The sequence below is a fragment of the Nyctereutes procyonoides genome, unplaced genomic scaffold (assembly GCF_905146905.1).
Source record: "Nyctereutes procyonoides isolate TBG_1078 unplaced genomic scaffold, NYPRO_anot_genome, whole genome shotgun sequence".
Taxonomy (NCBI): Eukaryota; Metazoa; Chordata; class Mammalia; order Carnivora; family Canidae; genus Nyctereutes; species Nyctereutes procyonoides.
In genome coordinates this window covers 51,864,316-51,885,746 of record NW_026575052.1, presented here as the reverse complement: position 1 = coordinate 51,885,746, position 21,431 = coordinate 51,864,316, and the positions used below count along the sequence as shown (strand labels likewise).

Genomic DNA, 21,431 nt, shown 5'->3' with positions numbered 1-21,431 from the left:
CTCCCGGCTGGGCTCTCTGGAGATTTCCACACCCACAATCGTAGCGCCGTGCAGCGACACCGCGACTTCTCTGTCCCCACTGCTCTGGCTGCACCTTCCTTCTCTTCTTGAGTCAGTTGGCTAACGGCTCCGGGGAGCGCCGAGGGACAGAGCGGCGCGGGCATCCTTGCCACGTCCCCGAGCCGCACACAGCCTCTAGGGCCGCCCCAGCGAGCGGCCGCAGGAGGGAGGGGGGTGTGCGCGCACCTATGTCCACAGTGTGCACACCTGTCTCTGTGTGTGCACCTGTTGTGTGTGCACACCTATGTCCAGGTGTGTGCATACCTGTCATGTGTACACCTGTTTCCGTGTGCACACCTATTGTGTGTGCGTACACCTATGTCCACATGAGCACACCTGTCATGTGCACACACCTATCTCTGTGTGCATACCTCTCTGCACATATCACACTGTGTGCCTGTGTGTACACCCCTCTCTACGTGTGGTGTGTGTATGTAACATCACATTGGAAAAATCCCTCTATTTCGTTTTTTGAGTTTTTATCAAAGTCCTTGTAGGATTTTGTCAGGTGCCTCCTCAGTGCCCGTAATTATCATATTTTTGTATTGCGTTTTAACTGACTATAAGCCATTGCTGCACCTCCAGCACAGGCCCCTGTGGCGAGTACTGTACTGCTCCTTCGCCCCCACGTGTGGCAGCTGGTATTTCACTGAGACTCTGCGGCATCTGTCCCTGAATAGAAGACAAACAGGCATCCCAGGATGAAAAGGATTTGAGGTCTCCTGGTCTCCGCAGGCTCCAGAACCCTCTAAACGGCCTTGGCCGCGGCTGCCGCGTCACGGTGGGAAGGATTCTCCCACAGAAGTGGGCCCCAGAGCTTCAGGGGCAGGTCGCTCGCCGCGTTTCCACCCATTCCACCGACGTCAGCGCGCTGTGCCTTCTGCCACATCCCTCCTGCTGTCCCTCAGCCACGTCCCAGGACCGGAGTCCCGCGCCGGGTCCCACATCCACTGTGCATCTCACAGGGGCCGCCCCACAGGGGGAGACTGTGGGGCGCGGCGGACTCCGGGGAGCCCAGGGGCTTTGGAGGGCGAAGGCACAGCCGTGAGTGTTTGTGCAGCGGCTGGCGGCACCCGGGAGGAGCGGGGAGCGTCCCCGCAGAGCTCCGTGCTGCTGGGCTGGCCCGCGCGTGCCCCCAACGGTGAAGGTCCGAGAGCCGAGAAGACAACTGTGAGTGTCACCTTCCATGACTCCAAGTCCCCGCACCTGCAGAACGCGGAGCGGGAACAGGCACCGCTTCCTCCGACGCTGAGACACGGAAGGTCACTGAGGTCCTTGGGATGGACTCTGCTTCCTGGACGAGGCGCCGGGAACAGCGGCGGGACCCGAACTCAGGACCTCGCATCCAGGCCCAGACGGGGGCGGGAGCCGGCTGCCAAGGCATCGTCGTCGTCCTCGCAGTGGACAGTGCTCGGCCGGGGCCTGCCAGGGTCTCCCCAGCACCGGTGGCCCCGTGCAGCCTGCGGTTCCTTCCCAGCGGTTCTTCAGTTCAGCTTGCTTTCGGCTCCGGGCTCAGCAAGGATCCCGGGGCGGGAAAGGAAGTGCGGGAGGTGGAGGGGGGCGTACAGGCCGCGGGGCCTCCGCCGGGTCAGTGGCTGGGAACCGGGGCGCAGAGACGGTCCAAAAACCATAGTGGGTCTGACCTCAGAACTCTGCTCTTACATATGTAAAGAGAGCACTCCGAACAATGACGAGCCACTCTGGAGGCTCACGGCCCAGGCCCACAGGCACCGAAGCCGGCTGCCCGGTTCTCCCCGCAGTGACTGCTGCCCCGGGGCTCGGCAGGGCTGCGGGGACTGGGGGGAGGTGGCCCCTCAGGGCTCCCTCAGGCCCCCACGTGAGTGCGGGGTGGGGGGGGCGTGATCGCCGGCTCCTTCCCTCCCACCCGGTCCAGGATCCTCAGGAAAAGCGCGAAGCCCTGGCGCCGAACCCAGAGACTCACACATTTTCACGGGTCTGGGAAGCGCGATGTTGCACACTGGCCTTGAGTTCCGGGAAGCGGAGTCCGCAGTGTAGACGGTGCCCCCGAAATGCGATCGAGGTCAGGGCAGGGGTGGGAGGACGCTCCGGGCCCCGTCCCGTCGGAGGTGCACGTCTGCGAGGGTCACCCCCGGGCCAGCAGTGCTGCAGGTCCCCCCCTGTGGCCGCCCCAGGCCCAGGCCATGCCCGTGACCCCGGCGTCCGCGCATCCTGCAGGCCCTGGGCCTCGCACCCCCAGGCGGAGACAGGCACCAGCTTCGGGGGGGGAGCGAGCCACGGTAGAGCCAGCAATTCAGCTCTCGACTGCTCAGCTCCGCCCCCATCCCCGCAGGCCCCCCCAACCCCCGTCCCTGCGGCCCCGTCCCCCCATCCCCCCATCCCCCCTTCCCCGCATCCCCCATCCCCTGGACCCCTGGCCCCGCAGCCCCTATCCCCCATCCCCCCATCACCCATCCCCACGGCACCCTGTCCCCCCTAGCCCCCCCGTTCCATTCCCCATGGCCCCGTCACCCTGTCCCTGCGGCCCCCTGTCCCCTCTAGCCCCCCGTCCCCCATCCCCCCATCCTCCCCGTCCCCCATCCCCATCCCCCCTGTCCCCCCGTGCCCCATCCCCGTCCCCCGTCTCCCTGTCCCCCCATCCCCCATCCCCCCATCCCCCCGTCCCCGCATCCTCCATCCCCCTGCCCCCTGGCCCTGCAGCCCCCATCCCCCATCCCTATGGCCCCCCCGTCCCCCTGTCTGCCATCCCCCCATCACCCATCCCCACAGCACCCTGTCCCCTCTAACCCCCCCCATTCCATTTCCCATGGCCCCGTCACCCTGTCCCTGTGGCCCCCTGTCCCCTCTAGCCCCCCATCCCCCCATCCCCCGTCCCCCTGGCCTCCCATCCCCCCGTCCCCCTATCCTCTGTCTCCCATCCCCCCATCCTCCCTGTTCCCCCATCCCCATGGCCCCCGTCCCCCTGTCCCCCCTCTCCCCCGTCCTCCGTCCCCCATCCCCGTCCCCCCCATCCCTCATCCCCCGTCCCCCGGTTCCCACGTGCTGGGGCGGAGCAGGCCCGCTGCCCGTGGCTGAGTATGCACGGGGTCTCCCTTGTGTCCTGGGTGGCACCTGGGGGGGCCGGGGCCTGTGCTCACTGGAGTCTATGAGGACGCGATTCTCCGCCCCATGAGGGGAGGCGGCGGCAGGATGGTGGGCTGCTGCCCGCAGCTCAGCGCCCCACACCTGCGGCCTGACCCCGGGGGCCCGCAGGTCTCTCCGCCTCCGGTGCTGCTCACGCGTGGCTGTTGGGGGGCAGGCTGGGCACCGTCTGCACAGACGTGGGGAGGGGCCAACCGTCCGTGTCCCTCCAAGAACCAGCCTGTGGTCACTCAGGGCGCTCGTGGGTCCGCGGGGGCGGAGGAGCTGCTGGTAGCTTCCCGGGTCCCTGGGCCACGGGGTGCTCTGGGCCTGCACCCAGACACCGCTGACGGTGCCCACGAGGCTCTGGGTGGGAGGCTCCTGCCGCGGGGGGAGGCTCGGGGGGCGGGCGGGGGCGCAGGCCCGGCCCCCACACGTGGGCTGACGGTCTCTCTGTCCCCCAGGCCTGGACGTCAGGCAGGCGCAGGTGGTTGTCCTGTCCTCGGGGACCAAGTGCATCAGCGGCGAGTACCTCAACGACCAGGGGCTGGTGGTGAACGACTGCCACGCAGAGATCGTGGCCAGGCGGGCGCTGGTGCACTTCATGTACGCGCAGCTGGAGCTGCACCTGAGGTGAGGGCCGCCTGCGGCCACGCGGAACCCCAGGGCCCTCCCAGCCGCCCCCCCCCGGCGCCTGCCACCCTGCCGTGCAGCTCCCGGGGCTCCCCACCTGCTAACCCCGTCGCCCTGGGCCAGGACCCCACAGCTGCTTGGTGGACACGAGCTCGCAGGCCCTGGAAGGAGGTCGCCTCCAGCTGCCGTCCAGCCGAGGACACGGCTCCTTGGGGGGGCGAGGGGGGGCGGCCCGTGCAACATGCACCCCCGCGGCTGCCGAGCTGCTCCAGCTACTCCTGGGCCCCCTCGTCCAGGGGCCCCCACACCCCACCCTTCCCAGCCTCTGCTTGGTCATCCCACAACCACCCTACATTTTCAAAAGAAGGAACGAAAGAAGCCCCAAAAGAAAAGCCCACTGTCCCCGGGAGACGGGCGCGGCCCCCAAGTTCCTGGCCACGGGAGGCTGCGAGGACGGGGACGGCGCCTCGGCCTGAGTCTGCCCCCTGTGCCCCGGCCTTACGGGCTGTCCGTTCCGGCCCTTCCAGCCGCGGGCGGCGGGCGAGCTGAGAGCCTCCGTGCACCTACCGGTGCCGCTTCTGAGAATCCCCGCACTTCCCCGGGCCTCATCCCGAGGCTCATCTGGGGCCTCGTGCCACAACCTAGTCCGGGGACCTCGTCCCAGGGGCTCATCCTGGGGTCTCCTCCCAGGGACCTCGTCCTGGGGGCTCGTCCTGGGGCTTCGTCCTGGGTCTCCTCCCGGGGGCCTCGTCCCAGGGCCTCGTCCATGGGCTCGGTCACCACCAGCCAGGCCATAGGCCAGCAGCAACCAGCCCTGGTGACACCCAGACCGGGCCCGAGTCTCCCTGCGCCCCACAGTTCCAAATGGATTCCACTTCCCAGAATTTGTCCCCCAGGACCGTGACCCCAGTGGCCATGAAGGTCCGTTTCTTGCCTTCTTGCAACGCGTGTGTTTGAGGGGGTCACGAGGAAGGGGCCCCGAGGCCGGGGTGGCCGTCACCAGCACTGGCCTCACTCTGCACGACACACTAAATGTGCAGAATTGAGGTGCTTGTGGGCACCCGATGCGCCAGCGCTGGTGCCCGCGCGATCCGGCCACGGTGACTTGACCGCTGCCAGAAGCGTCCCCCATCCCGACCTGCGGGCAGGGCTCCTCACGCCCCCTGTGAGCCGCCGGCACCCACAGCAGGCCCAGTAGGGCTGGGGGGGGGCCTGTGGGCAGACTCCCGGTGGCTGCGGGGGGAAGGGACCCTGTGGGGCCGGGGGCCGAGCCCCCCCCCCACGAGCAGGGCCACTCCTGCCAGGGAGCTGGCTCGGTGACACGTGAGCCCGAGACGGGGTCTGCACCCCGCGAGCCTCTGCCTGTTGCAGACGCGGCCCCGCGGCGGGAGGCACCACGCGGAGGGCACACGGGACAGCTGGGCAGCGACGGCGTCGACCGGTGGGCACCCTCCCGCTCGGCTCACGGCGGGTGACCAGGCCTCTCTGTGACCCTAGCAAGCGGCGTGAGGACTCAGAGCACTCGATATTCGAGCGGTCCAAGGACGGCGGCTACAGGCTGAGAGACAACGTGCTGTTCCACCTGTATGTGAGCACGTCCCCCTGCGGAGACGCCAGGCTGCACTCGCCCTACGAGATCACGGCGGACCGTAAGCACAGCCCCACCCGCTGCACCCACGCCGGCCCGGCCATGCTGACCGCGCGTGGCCTGTGCCGTGTGGGACAGTCCTCCCCGAGGCCTGGTGTCAGGGTCCTGGGCACGGAGGGCAGGCGGTCCCATCCACGTCACCCAGTGGGCAGCCCACGCCCCAGGAGGCAGGAGACAGGGCAGGAGAAGGGGGGAGCGGCTCGGGGCACAAGCAGTCCAGGCGGCGTCCCTCGCCGTTGTGGGCAACTTGGCAGAGAGAAGCGCCGCCCACATCGGCTCACGTGTAACTATACCGGTGGCAGGTGTGACCTCGGGGTGACAAGCTCCGCTGGGCGCTGGGCAGCAGCTGCCCTCTGGGGGCTTCTCAGGGGCACGTCCCACGGCATCCACCCAACAGAGGTGATGGTTCCAGAGTCGGGACACAGGCCGCCTCCCTGTGTGGTCCCATGACGTCCGCACCTCCAGGATGTGCAGCTGCTCCACAGGGCACAGACTCATCCCTGGTGCGAAGTGTGCACACGGCACAGACTGTGCACGCACCACCACACGCGCAGACCTGTCCCAGAAGCCCAGGCGCATACGACATGTACTGCGCATGCATGCACACCACACACATGCACACACGTGCACACATGCACACCACACACATGCACACATGCACACCACATGGGTGCACACACGCACACCACCCGTGCGCACACGCATGCACACATGCACAGGCCTGTTCCAGGTATGTGCACACAACACGTACTGTACGTGCATGTGCATCACACGTGTGCACATGCAGACACGCATGCACATGCATGCACACACACAGGCCCATCCCAGCAGCAGCACCAGGCCAACTGTCTGACATGGGCAGTGATACCGAGCATGTGCATGATGAGGGATCTGGTCCCACCAAGACGCTGACACCCCAGGAAACCCCCGGCAGGAACACAGTGGCCAAGACACATGTAGGGAGGTTTATTTGTGGCTGGTGATGTCACATCCCCCTGACCCCCGGTGGCTCAAAAAAGTCTAAATTCCCCAGTTTTACTTGTTTCCTCAAAAAGATTCGTCCACACGGACCGTAATCCTTCCTCCCGGAGTCTGTACAACTGAACTCGAAGCCCCGGGTGTGAGGTGCTTAGGGGGCTCCCTGCCGGCAGGCCAGCACTCCTGGGCTTGTGTGCAGCCTGGCTCATCCAGGGCCACCGGGGGCGTCCGCACACGCGGCTGCCCGCTGCCCCACTCCGCCCAGGATTCCAGTCACTGGGTGCGGTGGGGAACTGGCACAGCCGTCCTGAGCATCCACACGTGTCCAGCTACGGGACTGACCCCCGCACAGTCCCCGTGCAGACCGGGTGCGTCTCCCTGCACACAGGGCTGGGCTGCCCGGGCAGGTGTACGGCTCCTGCGGGGCCCGGCCTGTGCGACGGGAGTGACTCTGCTCACCCCGGGGGACCAGACGGGGGATGCCGCCGCATCCTGGGACTCCGGGCAGATGGGGCTGGCCCCACCACTCCGAGGGGGCCCCGTGCAAGGAGCCCTGACAAGACCCCGGGCACCGCCCTCCCTCCGACCTCCACGTCCCAACGCACACGCCGCATCCGTGGGCGTCTCTAACTACCCTTGGAAATTCAGTTCTCGCTGCCGTTTGCCAAGGTTTAACGGCGTGTGCAGATCCTCCCCTCCGTCTTCCCCCAAAACCCATGGGAAAGGGCGGCTTACGTCGTATCCCACAGACATGTGCTGAGCCAACCCACTGGTCCTACGTTAGGGACGTTTGAGCGGTCAGGCCACAGCCACCCCGTCACAGATCTGCAGCCACCTCCCGGAAGCCCCATCTTCGGGTCCGTCTACTGAGTCACAGGCCATGGCTGAGAAGGTCCGTGCGCAGGGGCAGGGCCATCCAGGGGCCCCCGTGCTCACCGCTGCCCCCCCAAGACACACGCGACGGGGGCTGCAGACACTGTCGCAGTGTCACCGCAGATGGCGCCGCAGCCGTACCTTCTGGGACGCACACACCGCTCAGAGATGGCTTGGAAACTAAGTAATGTGGCGCTTAGACGCGTCTGCCCTTCCTAGACCTTTGTCTCCCGTTTCCGGCTCTCCTCCTCCCTGCAGCGTGGCGGCCACCAGGCAACGCTCCTCAGACACGCCGCACTCCCTCCGTGGACGCCCTCCATGGCCGTCGGTCTCCATCTCCTCCTGGTTCTGTCCTAGAAATACAGTACTCACCTGAACAACCCCATAAAGCACAGGACGACCCATACGTCATCTCGTCATCCGTCTCCAAAGGCTTCAGGGTGACCGAGCCCACAAGGAGGAGTCCGCGGACTTGGAATACCAAGAGCGGACAAGAACGTTCTGTGGATTTGGGAGGGCTCGTACGCACACCGCACCCCACCGCCGGGGCCGCTGCAGCTTGGGGAGATTCGGTCCCCTGCAGCCCCTGGCTGGACCGGGGCCTGTTCTGCCTACAGTGCCAACGTCAGCTCCCCCCACCCCCCAGCCAGGCGAGGAAGAGCCGCAGGAAGCAGGCTCTGCGAGACCCCTAAGGCTCCCAATGCGGCCCCCTGTCCCAGGACTGATGACGCTCGTCCGAAGGCAGCCTGAGATGTAGCGCCCCCCAAAATAAACAGTTTTCAAGAGCGCCTCGTGCACCTGGCCCTTCAGGCAAAATCAATCCACCCGAAAACTTTGCATGAACTCCTGCCCACCGGCTGCTATTCAGGCCAGGACTCCCTGCCGTCACGGCGTTAACCGCCTGTAAAGTCTACTTGCTGGAAAGTTACTCGTGCAGAAGCAGTGGGTGGGAACCCAGAGAAGCCTTGCGTGGTGACTGGTGACAGGCAACCTCCCAGGTCTGAAAAATGACATGGTATTTGAAGCTCCCCGGGGAGTGACAAGGACGCCATAATTATTACAAAGAGGCGGAAGGAAGTACCATGCTCCCTGAGAAAATCCCCGTGGAGAACTCCCAGTCCCTGACACTGTAACCAACTGGAAACTGAGGCGTACTGGTCCTCTGCTCTCAGTCTGCCTGACCCGGGAAGCTGACAGGGCCAGTAAGGCCCCACACGCACAGGGTAGTCAGGTCCAAGCAAAGTTTTGGTCAAGGGGTTTTGAGTCATAGGAACTATTTTATATTCACTTTATCATCATTGCCACCATCATCCCCATAACCTTCACCATCACCACCATCATCACCACCACCTCCATCACCGTTATCTATGATGATCCCTACCAGCATCATCATCACCATCATCACTACCACCACCATCATGATCACCAGCATCACTGACATCATCATCACCACCACCACCAGCACCACCACCAGCACCATCATCTTTCTCCTTATGGTCCCTCTGGTCTCCTTGTGACCATCATCATCACCATCATCATCACCATCTTCATCACCATCACTACCACCATCATCTTCATCAACATGAACATCACCATCACCACCACCACCATCATGACCACCAGCATCACTGCTGTCATCCTCACCATCCTCACCATCCTCACCATCATCTTTCTCCTTATGGGCACCCTGGTCTCCTCATGGCCATCATCATCATCACCTGATTCCTGGTGCCACCTAAAGCTACAGGGATTGGCTCTCTCACCATCACCACCGTGGCGCATCTTTGGCTGTGCCTACCCGGGCTCAGTCTCTCCTCTTGGTTCTTCCTTCTGTGGACGACTCACGGACCGGTCAAGATTGGATCCCACCAAGCACCTGGTTGCTGACGACCAAAAAGCAACCTGAGCCCTTTTAAAAATTCACTTTCTGCGAGGAGTACAGCATCTTTCTCCCTAAGACACGGACGTCCATCACTATGGAAACGTAGTACAAGAACTAAAGTTCCCAGAAACAATGAGAAAACATAACAGCAGTTATTTCGAGATCTGTAAAAGGAGGTGCACCTGTAAACCCATGCGTTATTACTTGCTGCCTCCAGTAAGGGTAAATAGGGCAGAAACCCTATTTCCACGACTTCAAAACTTACATAGAAACTTTTAAAGAGAGTCCCCTCAGCATCCATCCACGTCACCACGTGCGCGGGAGCGCAGGGCTCACATGCTGTTTTCTGTATCATTCGCACACACAGCAGTTGGCCATTTCCACATGCGACGTGCGCCAGACGTAACGAGCAGAACTTTAAGAGATGATAAGAGGTGACGGGCACGGAGGGGGGCACTTGACGGGATGAGCACTGGGTGTTACACTATGTGGGCAAATCAAACTCCAATAAAGAAATATACAAAAAAAAAGTTGACCGTCTCGGCCTTGCTCATGCTCATTCTCCAAGTAACTGTGGGGTGGGCAGTGTGTGTGCACGTGCATGCACCTGTGACAGGGCTCTGGGAAGGAGAGTGGGAGGGTATGGGACGAAGGCTCGAGAGGCTCCCAGGGAACGATTCGTAGCTCCCCAGGGTGGTAGCGGATGCCCTGCTGCACCGTGCATGGCCTACCTCACCCATCCCTGCAGCGCAGGGGGCAGGCATGGCCGCGGCCCGAGTCAGGGCGCAAGAGCCGCATCCGGCCGTCACCAGTAACCTTGCCGAGGTCACAGAGCTAGAAAACAGTCGGGCCAGGATGAAATCTAGCCGGGGTCTGCAGACCACAGGCCTCAGGCCCGAGCCCCGCACCGCCCCATGGTCCAGGGACCAAGCACGGCTGAGGGGTGCAGAGAGGGGCATCGCGCAGCACGGACATCCACGGACCTCCGACCTCAGCGTCCACGCACAAAGCGTTTGGAACGCAGCCAGGCTCCCTGGCCGCCGGCCGTGCCGCCGTGCGTGCAGCTGAGGAGCTGGACCAGAGGCCGGGTGACCACAGAGCCCCGGACACTTGGTGCCGGGCCCGTGCGGAGCCGTCGTGGCTGGGTCTCGAGGTGGTACTGGGCGCAGCTGTGTGGCGGCCTCTGCTCAGAGGCAAGTCCCCTCCGCTGGGCCACTTACCTGTGCTTCCCCGGCCGGCCGGCCACCGACGGCACCGGGGTCCCCCAGAGGTCCCTGCGCACCTGACCCTCCTCCACACCACCCCGGGGGGCGAGGGACTCCTGTCCCTGCACAAACGGGTCCCAGCTGCTCACGGCCGCCTCTTCCCTCCTAGTGAACAGCAGCAAGCACATCGTCAGGAAGCTCCGCGGGCACCTGCGCACGAAGATCGAGTCTGGGGAAGGGACGGTCCCCGTGCGGGGCCCCAGCACGGTGCAGACGTGGGACGGTGTCCTGCTGGGTGAGCAGCTCGTCACCATGTCCTGCACCGACAAGATCGCCAGGTAACAGCTCCCTCACCCGCCTCCGCCCAGGGGGCCGCGGCCTGGCGGGGCCTGAGGGAGGGAGGGACGGGGAAGACGCCCCGCGGAGGAGGGCCTGTCGGCGGCCTTGCTCACGGCCACCCTCCCCGCGCCATGTGCCTCTGAGCGGAGGCGCAGCCGGTCCAGGCGCTGCCGCCGTCGGCCCTCATCTGGAAGCCTGGGAGGTCAGGACGGCCCGCGGGCCCATCGGAGGCAGATGGCAGACGTGCCCCCCTCCCCGGCCAGGCCACGTGCACCCTCCAGGCCTGGGTCCCCCCGCATGTGGGCTCCCGAGAGGCGGGACTGACTGTGGCCCACGGACCCCCGCGGGCCCCCCCCCAGGCCTGTGCTGACCTTCTCCCTGGGAGGCCACGGAGCCGTCGGGGGCAGGCGAGGCGCAGGCCAGGCCCCGCGAGGGCTCAGATCCACCAAGGGGCGCAGGGGAGTCGGGCAGTCGCCCTCTGGGCTGTGGGGGCCCGGGCCAGGGGACAAGCTGCGGCACCGGTTTCCGCCTCAGAGGGACTGGCCCCCACACGTCAGGAGCCCCCTGCTCCCTGTAGCATTCTCACCTTCCGTGAAGCAGGAGAGAGGGGTGACTTCCTCCTCCGGGAAACCCTCTGGGCGCCGGGGGTCACAGGGCTCTCAGCCACCCCCCGGGGCCCTGGGGACCCCGCATGAGGGCACGGTGCAACCAGCCACGTCCGTGGGTGCTACACACACGAGCGTCATGGGGCACGGTCGCCCGGGGTGGCTGTGGGCAGGTGGCAGCCTGCGCCCTTCCCCGACCTCTCCTGCGGGAGGCCCGGCCCCCCGTGGCAGCCCATGGGACGCGCTCAGCTCTGCAGGCGGCCGCGCTGGGGCTGCGGGTGGGGGGCGTCCCCTCGACACCGCTCGGCCGCGTGTGTGTGCACGCCCGCCCCTGGTCCCCACCCTGGGCCAAGGCCACCGGGGGCACGCAGGCCGGGCAGGAGCCCAGTCCCGTCCACCCGGCCCGTCAGGTCCCTGTGTCTCCGTCTCTGCCTTCCCCATCGTCTCCCCCATGTCTCCATCTCCGTCTCTGTCCCCCCATCGTGTCCCCCGCCTTTCTGTCTCCACCCTCCCGCCCATCATCTCCCGTCTCTCCATCTCCCCTCCTCCTCTCCCCCATCTCTACCCCCCCTTCGTCCCCCCCGCCCCGTGTCTCCATCTCCACCCCCCGATACTGGGGCTGCAGGAACACCGAGCACCAGTACCGTTGGCTCCTGCTCCTAAGAGCGGGGCACCGGGGGCCCCTTCACAGTGACGTGCACGTGTGGCCCTTGACAGTTCTTGTGGTGGCCCTGAGCCTGGGTCAGGGTGACGCCACCTGCCCTGGGTCCTGCCGCAGCTGCCACCTTCCGTGGGGCGTGCACCGATGGCTCCAGGCCGTGAGCTCCTGCGACATTGCACTCCATGCACGGAGGCTTCCAAAGGGACGCTCTGACGATGGGTGCGTTTGCCTGTTTCCTTCCGTCCTGCACGGACCCACACGGCAAACCAGGGCACGAACAACACCCCAAAGTACGGGCTCTTCCCACGGAGACGCAGAGAATGTCCAGTGTCCTGACTTGGCTGCTGCCACCGTCCCAACCCATCCCCTGGGGCCACAGCCCCGCCCACACCCCAACCCCCCACGCTGGCTTCCGGGACCCTGACCTAAGTCACAGCTACTGATTCACGCCCCCCGGGTTGTGGGGTGCAGCGTGGCAGCCTCGGGAGACCAGAGCCACCAGGGGAGGCAGTTTCCTCCTTCGCCCAACCCTCTTGGTCTTTGGAAAATTCTGGAACCAGATGAAGTCATCGTAAAATTGATTCCCAGGACGCCCAGGTGACGTCGGAGCGTCACGACAAAGGGGCTGTCCCTGGGCATGAAGGGGGACCCCCCCAACCGCAGCAGCGGGGGGCAGTGGCCGCAGAGCAGAGCGGATGTCGCCCGCGGGAGGGGAGGGGGGCCCGGGCGCTGGCCCGCTCCCCGCGGGGTCGCCGCGCCCCTGGACCGAGGGGCCCCGAGCAGTGCTCTCCGCCTTCGCCGCCAAGGATCCAACCAGAGCGGCACATAAAAATCTAAATCTTCTGGAACTAATGTTCCTTTAGATGTGGTTTCTAATTTTAAGTACCTGAGCTCGATTATTGATCGCGATGTGTCTTTAAATGAACAGATTAAAACTTTCTGCATAAAAATGAACTGTAAAAAATTATAGGTGTCCTCCAGGGACCGAGGCGCTGACTTCCAAACTCAGATTCCAGGCAAAGAGGGACGCCGTCCTGACCTAAGGAGAGGGCCTGCCACCCGCCCGCCGGAGGCCGCCCTGTGTTTGCGTGTCACCAGCTCCATGGAAATCCAGTCGAAGCGTTGCCCATTTTTTCCAATCCCAAAATACAGGTCCTTTTAACACGGTCCGTCCTGAACGCCCGCCCCGGGGCGCTCACAGCTGGGTCAAGGGTCCCGGTGCATCATGCACCGAGGCCCGGGCGCCCTGCTGCCCCCGCCGCCCCCGCCGCCCCGCCGCGCCCACACCGAGTCCTACCCAACCTCTGCCCATGGACCCACTGGCAGGTCTCCACCATCCGGGATGCTCCAGATCTGGCGCCTCCTGCACCTCAAGCAGACACAGGCCTGAGGAGCCGCCCGCCGTCCACCCCCAGACTCCACAAAGGGCGGGGAAGCTCGGTTCCTGCAAAACCATCTGGGCATCCGGCTGGCCCCACGGGAGACGGTGCCCAGGTCCCAGGAAAGCGCAGGGGTTGGCAAGGTGGCCAGGGAGGCCACAGACATCTCACGGACAGCACGGTGTCGGGGACGTGGCAGGGTCCTGACAACGGGGCTGAAGGGAAGGAGAGGCAGCCTGGGGATCTGGGGGAAACACCCTCGCGTGCAGTCCAGGCCTACACGGGCCCGGAGCTTTGCCGCAGGGCTTCCATCTTCACAGAAGGAACACAAGGTGACGTGTGTCCTCCAGGAACCTCTACGGGGGGCGCAGAGCCAGAGCCCAGGGGGGGCGAAGCCCCACGTACCCAGAGACGCCGGCCCCCACCCAGGACGTGACTCCGGGACACCCGCAGTGGAGACGCACAATCAGAACCACCTGGTCACGGCGAGGACGCGCGGTCAGTGCCGGGCAGGTGCAGCCAGAGGTGCCACATCAAGGGAGCACATGCCGCGTAGGCCTCGGGAACAGAGCAGAGACACGGCGCTAAGCAGAAGTCATTTCTTTCAGCTAAAGATGACCAGAGTGGCACGACGTCATCCTGACCCCAACTTGTGCAGTCGGTGCCAAAATCCAGGGGGCTCCGCTCGCTGTGATGTACACAGACGGCCTGGGGGTCACATCCGAGAATGCAGGGGACGCTGGGACCGCTGTCCACTGTCTGTAACGACCGCCCCGAAACACACTGGCCTCAACAAGCCACGTGTCGGCCGCAAACCTTCCCGTGCGCAGGGCTCGCTCGGCGTCCGACGAAGCTCCCCGGGGAGGGCCACCCCCTGGCCGGCGGGTGCCGACCGCCAGCGGGGAGCTCAGGCTCGCTGAGGCCTCCCTCCATGGAGCGCCCGCTGCCAGGTGCGCGCGTGGCTTCCACGGCGACGGCAGGCCGCCCGCCGCCCAGCTCCTGCCTCCAAGGGCCGCGCTCCTTCCCCAGGCCGACCGGGTCGACTGCCCATTCCTACCGACAGGCACACGGAGGACGCCAGGCCTTTCATCTCACCGTGTGGCGTGTGCTTTGCAACAGCAGACACTTCTCTGGGGAGCTGCTTGTCCAAGCATCTGCCGTCAGACCAAGAGCGTGTCCACGGATGAGCCTGTCGCAGCGACGGGGCTGAGCGGCAGGCTCGCGGGTCTGGCCCTGCACTCGTTTCGAAAGGCCCAACCCGCAGACCAGACAGGCGATGGGTCACTCGCGCAGAAATGTGTCTGATGTCGTGGCGTCATCATCACCCAACTTGGTCAAAAGGCAGGAGAAGAAGGCTGGAGATTTGGGAACAGGGGAGGCTGTGGGGCGGAGGCTGTGGGGCCGGGGTCGGGGGTATCAACCCGCAGGCCGGTAGGAGAGTAAATTCCCTCTCTGGGTGGCTGGACCCACGGGGATTAGTATTCTGTCTGGCATGGGGACCCCCGTCAGCAGCGTGGGAAACAGGCTGGATAGGCGGGACCCCTGGCTGCGCCCCAGCCCCATGACTCAGAGCCGAGGGCACCCGGCGCCCCCAGAACACTCTCAGGGTCGACACGGTGTGTGTCATGTCTCCTGCGCCTCCTGTCGGGCTTCCGGCTGGAGCACCGTCGGGCCATTTCTCCCAGGTGGGCAGGGCTCTACTTTCGGATCACGGGCAGGTTTCCCCCCGAAGAAGAAAAGGGGAGGGTTAGTCTGTATGCCCACCCCCGCTTTGGGGGACATGGCCCACGCTGAGGCATGCGGTTCACGGCGTAGCATGGCTCAATGGGACGGTCACATGGCGACGCGATCCCCTCGGCCCCCCCCCCCCGTGGCTTCAGCGAACACCGCCATCAGGTCCCAGAGGTTCCGTTTCCCTCCTGCGGTGAGAACCTTCCGGACCCACCCTGAGCCCTTCTCAGGGGCACCGTACGGCACTATCACATACAGTCTCCGAATGCCTCCTGTCACAGCTGCAAGTCCGCGCGCTGTGACCGGCGTCTCCCCACGCCCTGCTGCCTCTGCTGACTGCCGCTCTACTCGGTTTCTAGGGGTTCGGCTTTTCCGTGCTTCCCTGAGAAGTGACATCCTAGGGTATTTGTCTCTCATGTAGGATGACACCCCCAAGAGCCATCCCAGGCATTGCAAATGTAAGACCTGGCATCGAGTCTTTAATCCACTGCAAGAGTTTGGTTTTGCACCCGGTGGGCGACAGCGGTCCAGTTTCATTCTTCAGCGTGTGGCTGCCCAGCTCTCCCGGCGCCATCTACTGAAGAGGCTGTCTCCTCCCCGTTGCGTGTTCTTGGATGCTTTGTCGTGAACTGAGTGGCCATATGTGTGTGAGTCCACTCCTGGGTTCTCTATCCTGTCCCATTGACCTGGGCGTCTGTTTTTTGCCAAGTACCTATGTCGATGGTACTGAAGACTGAAACACGGGCTTCACCGTACGTAGGAGACATCACCCCGCAGGACCGCACCAAGGTGGCAAGAACCCCAACTGTCCCAAACATGCACCACTAACGGCTGCCCGCCCCCCGTCCCGTGTGCAGGTGTGCCGCGTGGTGACCACAGAGGCTGGGCTCACCCCTGCCACCACTTCCCCCGGTCCTTGGAGGCCAAGATTCGAACTGAGCGAGGGGATTTCACAGAAAGGCAGTTTTTTTTTTTTTCCCAAGATCTCTCCTCCACACATCTTTTGGTATTTCCGTGATTGACAAACGGACAGAAATCTATTTATTGAGGGATTATCTATATTGAAAACCAGATGCGGGGTCTCTTTCTTTCTCTGTCAACATCGCAGGAGTATCAGCTGTTTGAACAAAAAGGAGAGGCATTCTCATTCAGTCCTCAACGCCGACGGTTCCCCAGTTCATATTCAGGAAGACATTTGGTTTTATCGATCGTGTGAGAGGAATGCGTTCAAACTCCTAGAGCCAGACAAGGAGAGGGTTGATTTTCTCTTTATTATGAAGGTTATTAGGAGGAAGCCACATAGAGAAGTCATTTGTTTTCAGACAATCCCGCAGAATCAGAAATACTCAGTTATGTTCCAGAACTTTTGTTCACAGCCAACGCCTGAACGGCCTACTGCGCTCTTCTGGGAACGCCAACCTTGTTGTTCGAGACTTGGCCAATTTCGGGCGAGTGCTTCGTTATCGGGGGGGGGTGTCCATTTCCTTGCTTTCAACTCATAAGAAATGTTAAAGGTTCACTAACAGTCAGACATAAGAACAGACGCACCCCAGAACCCCTGGCGGCCGGCGGTGACATAGCACCCTACCTGCGGGCAGATGGCATCTGTGACTTCGTCCGCAAGAGTTCCTGTGCTCATCACTTGCTGCCAACACAGGAAAGCCTCCACGTGGGTCGGGAATAACGTGTGCACTTGACAGCGGACGCCGGAAACCGTCACACTAACTGCTACCCTTGCTCCTGCTTTCTTGCGTTCTTATGACCCAAGGAGGAGGAATCCAAAGTAGCATCCGACCAAGTGACTTTATTGGATTTTTTTCCGTCACTCCCTGGTACTCCTGGAAATCCTGGCCCCATCCCTCAATGACCACTCAAAACACCGCGGTGCTCCTTCCATGGAAAGCTCACACGCCCCAAACCCCCCTCCCGGATTCTGCACTTCGTTGGCGGGAGTGCACAGGCCAGCTTGCACGCCCGCAACAGTGGAGTCCAGCAGCGGCCACGTCGCCGAGGGAAGGCCCCCGCGGCCGGGGACACGTGCTCCGGTTGCCTTCAGGAGTCCACGCCTCCAAAACTTTTTGATGTTCTCTTTGGTAGAAACCATGTAAGTCTCTGAAGGATGGCGGGTTTGGCCCTTTCTGAAAGAGGTGATGGGACCTACAGAAATGACCACAATTATTTTTTTAAGGGAAGTTATGCAAATCTGATAGACAAAAGTAAATGTTTCATAAAACCAATGACTGTTTAAATTGTAGGACTAAACTGTTTGTATATAAATATTACCTTTTATATTCCATTTGAGTTTTATGTAGATGAACACATTACTTTAATGACCTGCGTTTGCGGGGAGAGCAGGAGACTCACTCTCTCGATCCTCGCCCGCCAGATGGCTGCCTTTTCTTGCATGAGATTAAAACATGTCTCTCGTTCGCCACGATGCTTCTGAGGCAAATTAATATCGCCAGCTAAATTGCTTGTGTTTTCGGAATAAAATTTAAAGAGAACTTTTTAAAGCAATTGGTGTCACAGGTTCCCGGAGCAGATTGCTCTCCAGGTAGGGCATGCTGGTTTTAAACATTCGGTAATTAATGGAAAGGATTCCGTGTTAATTGACTGCTTCAGGAAAAGGGGAATATAATGACTCCTTATTAATCATGAAAAGAAATGTACGGCACGGAGGCGCCACAATAATTGCTCTAACAGCGGAGAAATGTTAATTAATGAAAAGAACAATGATGTAAGAAATTAGCTGCATAATGTTCGCTGCTGATGGAGGTTGGGTTTTAACACGTTATTTACAGTGGAAACCACGAAATGTTGCCTCAGACCGATGAACGTAACCTTGTACCACCCAAGTTTAGGGGAAAAAAAAGAAAAAAAAAATCCTACAATGCTGCGGTCATCGGGGCTCGCAGAAGCAACCACGCTTGCCCGGGGCTGTATTTATTTCCGAGGACAGCCCCGTCCTTTCGTGTCTGATCTGAGCTTCTAAAATCAAAATCTTCCTCAGAGCAGAGCAGGGTCATTTATTAATGTCATTTAATGACACAACAGGTCATCCTGGCTGCTGAGGACAAAAGGGGAGAACGTCTTTTCCCCTAAATGGAAATAAACAAACTCCGTTTCTGATACTTCCCGGCTCACATGAAGAAAAATTCAATTCGCTTTGGGGACACAGGGTATTTTTTTTTTAATCTAACTCCAGTCCCTGAGAGAATATATAGTTTCCATGCCATCTAACAACTTGTTTTCCAGAAAAGGAAGCCCCGATCATGGAAACGCAGAGCCCCCGTCGCGGCACCCATGGGGTTAGGGGCTCAGCGCCCTGAGCCACCCAAGCCTGCAGCCCCTCCGTGGGGCCAGGTGTGGCCAAGGGCGCTCCTCCCTTGGGCCTGCCTGTCCCCACAACACGGCCAAGCCCAGTGGAGGCAGGCCAGGCCCGGGGCTCCCGGGGCTCTGCGGGGTGTGGAGGGAGGCCCTGGGCGCTGCCGCCCACCTGGTGAGCACCGCACTGACCCTGTCCTTGCAGGTGGAACGTGCTGGGCCTGCAGGGCGCGCTGCTGTGCCACTTTATCGAGCCCGTGTACCTGCACAGCATCATCGTGGGGAGTCTGCACCACACGGGCCACCTGTCCCGGGTCATGAGCCACCGGACCGAGGACATCGGCCAGCTGCCCACCTCCTACCGGCACAATCGGCCCCTCCTCAGCGGTAAGAGCACGCCGTCCCCATAGACGCGGGAATAAGGGCCCATCGGCCGCACCCGTGGGTCCTGACTCGGGCAGATTTTACCCATTTTGGCCAATGGCTATTGAGACGTAGCGAGCAGGGGCGCCCAGGGCTCGTCAGTGAGGCGTCTGCCTTCGGCTCAGGTCGTGATCTCAGGGTCCTGGGATCGGGTCCCGCGTTGGGCTCCCTGCTCAGCGGGGAGGCTGCTCCTCCCTCGGCTCATTCTCTCTCTCCCTCTCTATCAAATTTATTAAAACCTTAAAAAAAAAAAAAACAAAAGAATTATTTAGCGAGCAAAGTGACACCACTCCAGGGCTTCAGAGAGGAAGGTACAGCACGGCCCGGAGGCAGGGGAGAGGACAGGAGGCCGCCGCCGCGCCGCCGTCCCACGTAACCGTGGACCTCCGCTGGGCGGGAGGCGCCTCCCTGGGGACCGTGCAGGCCACTGGCTGCCCCAGGGGCTGCGGGAGCCCCCCCGCCATGGCGCCCGGGGGACAGCCCACGTCGGCACCTGCTCAGCCCTGCGCCGCGGGTGGGCACCGGGTCGGCGGGGCCGGGGTCGCGCTGGGGGGGAGCGCGCGTGGCGAGCCCCTCCTGGTTCCTGAGAACGAGCCTGGGCGCAGCCTGGCGGGGGCGGCGGGAGGGCGAGGACCGGGGGCAGGGGGGCCACCCCACTTGGGGCAGGAGCGGGCAGCGGGTGCGCCCGCAGGAGTCGGTGGGGCCGCCGGCGGCCCGAGGCTTTCCTGTCCGCCTCCCACAGCTCCCTGGAGCCCGGGGGGGGCGCGGGGACAGGCACGGGGACAGGAGCACCTTGGAACGCGAGCCAGCGTCCAGGCCCGTGGGCGCCCGCTCGGCCCAGGCTGCTGGGGAAGAGGTGGGAGGAGCGGCGACCACGGCCAGCTCACCGGGCGCCCAGGACGGGGGCAGACGTGCTCCAATTCAAAGTCTATAAAGGCACATTTATTTTTTTAAACGGTTGGTGAGTTCAATTTGTATTCTGATCACATAGCACTTTGGCTCAGTTTCAACCTCTTTCTTTCATTCCCCCCCACCTTCCCCTTTTTTTTCTCTCAAAATGGCAAACTTCTCACAGCCGAACTGTCAACCCAACCCTGGAGCCCAAAGTCCTAGAACGAGGACTAGGTTTGGTGCTAAATCAAATGCTCCCAACTCGGGGGCCCCACAAACCTCAGTCCTTCAGGCTCTAAGTTAATGTAAGAATCCTCACGGCTCCGACGAGGGTCGCGGGACACCTCTCCTAGGCTCGGAGCTCCGTGGCTTGACTTCCCTCTCCTAGTGGGGAATTCATTCAAGCTCCGCGAACACAAGGAAATGCACCTGCAAATCCTTACTCCCCTCCCCGCAAGGGGCTGGCTGGCTTGCTTTTTTTTTTTTTTTTTAAGATTTTATTTATCTGACACAGAGACAGAGAGAGAGAGAGAGCACAAGAAAGAGGGGCAGAGAGAGAAGCAGATGCCCCACTGAGCAGGGAGGCCAGTGGGGCTCGACCCCGGGGTCCTGAGGATCATGACCTTTGCCGACCGAGCCACCCAGGCGCCCCTGGAGGGGCTGGTTCTCACCCAACCTTTGGGTTCTGGACATTACTGTCTGGCCATCCGTTCCCTCGCAAAGCTATTTTAAAGTCATATGTTCAACTGGAACTATGCAAACACAGATAAAAACAGGAATTTTGAATGATCATTGTAAATGCAGTGAATTAAAAAAAAAAAAGCTCCTTTAGAGAAATTCAGAACACCCTAAACCATCGAGTGGTGCAACCTGATGGCGAAGTGCCTGAGCCTCCTGTGTGAACCCCCGCCCTGGGGAGACGCTCACCCCTACCCGCAACCAGGACAACCTGACTGGACGTTTCAGTCCATCCTCAGATGCTGATTTAAAACACAGCTTTTGTTACTGCAGAGATGCAAATAAGCCTAAACTGTGGTGTCTCACCTGCATGCTCTTAGCTGCTCTGCTCTGGATGATATTTAAAAGCTAATCATGCAAATTTTGGGAGGAAATCATGGGGACTTTCTGCAACAGGGAGAGACGGAGAGATCTTGTATGAGGATAGTAATGAAAAGCGCACTCAGACAAGCACATGAAATCTGCTTTAAGATTCCCTCAAGGTCAGTTTGCAAAACTGCCCGAGGAGATGAAGCCCACGTGCCGTAGGAGTCCGGCCGCTTCGTGGGGGCTCCGTCAGCTCTGGGTTAATAAGAAGCGGCTGAGCCGAAAAAGACACCCTATTGACACAGTTGTAGGACGCATATTAATGTCCTCCGCGGATATCCTGAGACAGTCCGCACAGACCAGTCTGCACCTGTGGGCGGAAGCAAGGCCGGACGTCAAATGTCCAGACGGCGAGTCACATCTCCCGTGAGAGCAGCCGCCCTAAGGGAACTGGCCCTCCATCTTTCTCAGCATATTAGATACGATGAGAACATGGTGATGAAGATAATTAAGGAAAATCTCTGCTCCGAATACTCATTTTTTTTAGAAAACACTAAGTGGAGTAGAAAGTGACTTCGAAGCTGTTCTGCTAGGCTGAGGGTGTGGTTTGTGTGAGCTTCCGCGCTCAACCTAAGTCTCCTTTTTCTTCATTGGGA

At 61.8% G+C, this 21,431-nt stretch overlaps 1 protein-coding gene across 1 annotated transcript in view; it reads left to right on the top strand.

The window, feature by feature from the left end:
* The window catches only part of ADARB2 (adenosine deaminase RNA specific B2 (inactive)), a 337,200-nt gene that overhangs the window by 309,311 nt on the left and 6,458 nt on the right, over window positions 1–21,431 (top strand). The window contains exons 5-8 of the mRNA XM_055332832.1: window positions 3,624–3,792; window positions 5,290–5,441; window positions 10,548–10,716; window positions 18,623–18,804. Of these exons, the coding sequence (XP_055188807.1) occupies window positions 3,624–3,792; window positions 5,290–5,441; window positions 10,548–10,716; window positions 18,623–18,804 (672 nt within the window). The remainder of the gene's footprint in view (window positions 1–3,623; window positions 3,793–5,289; window positions 5,442–10,547; window positions 10,717–18,622; window positions 18,805–21,431) is intronic.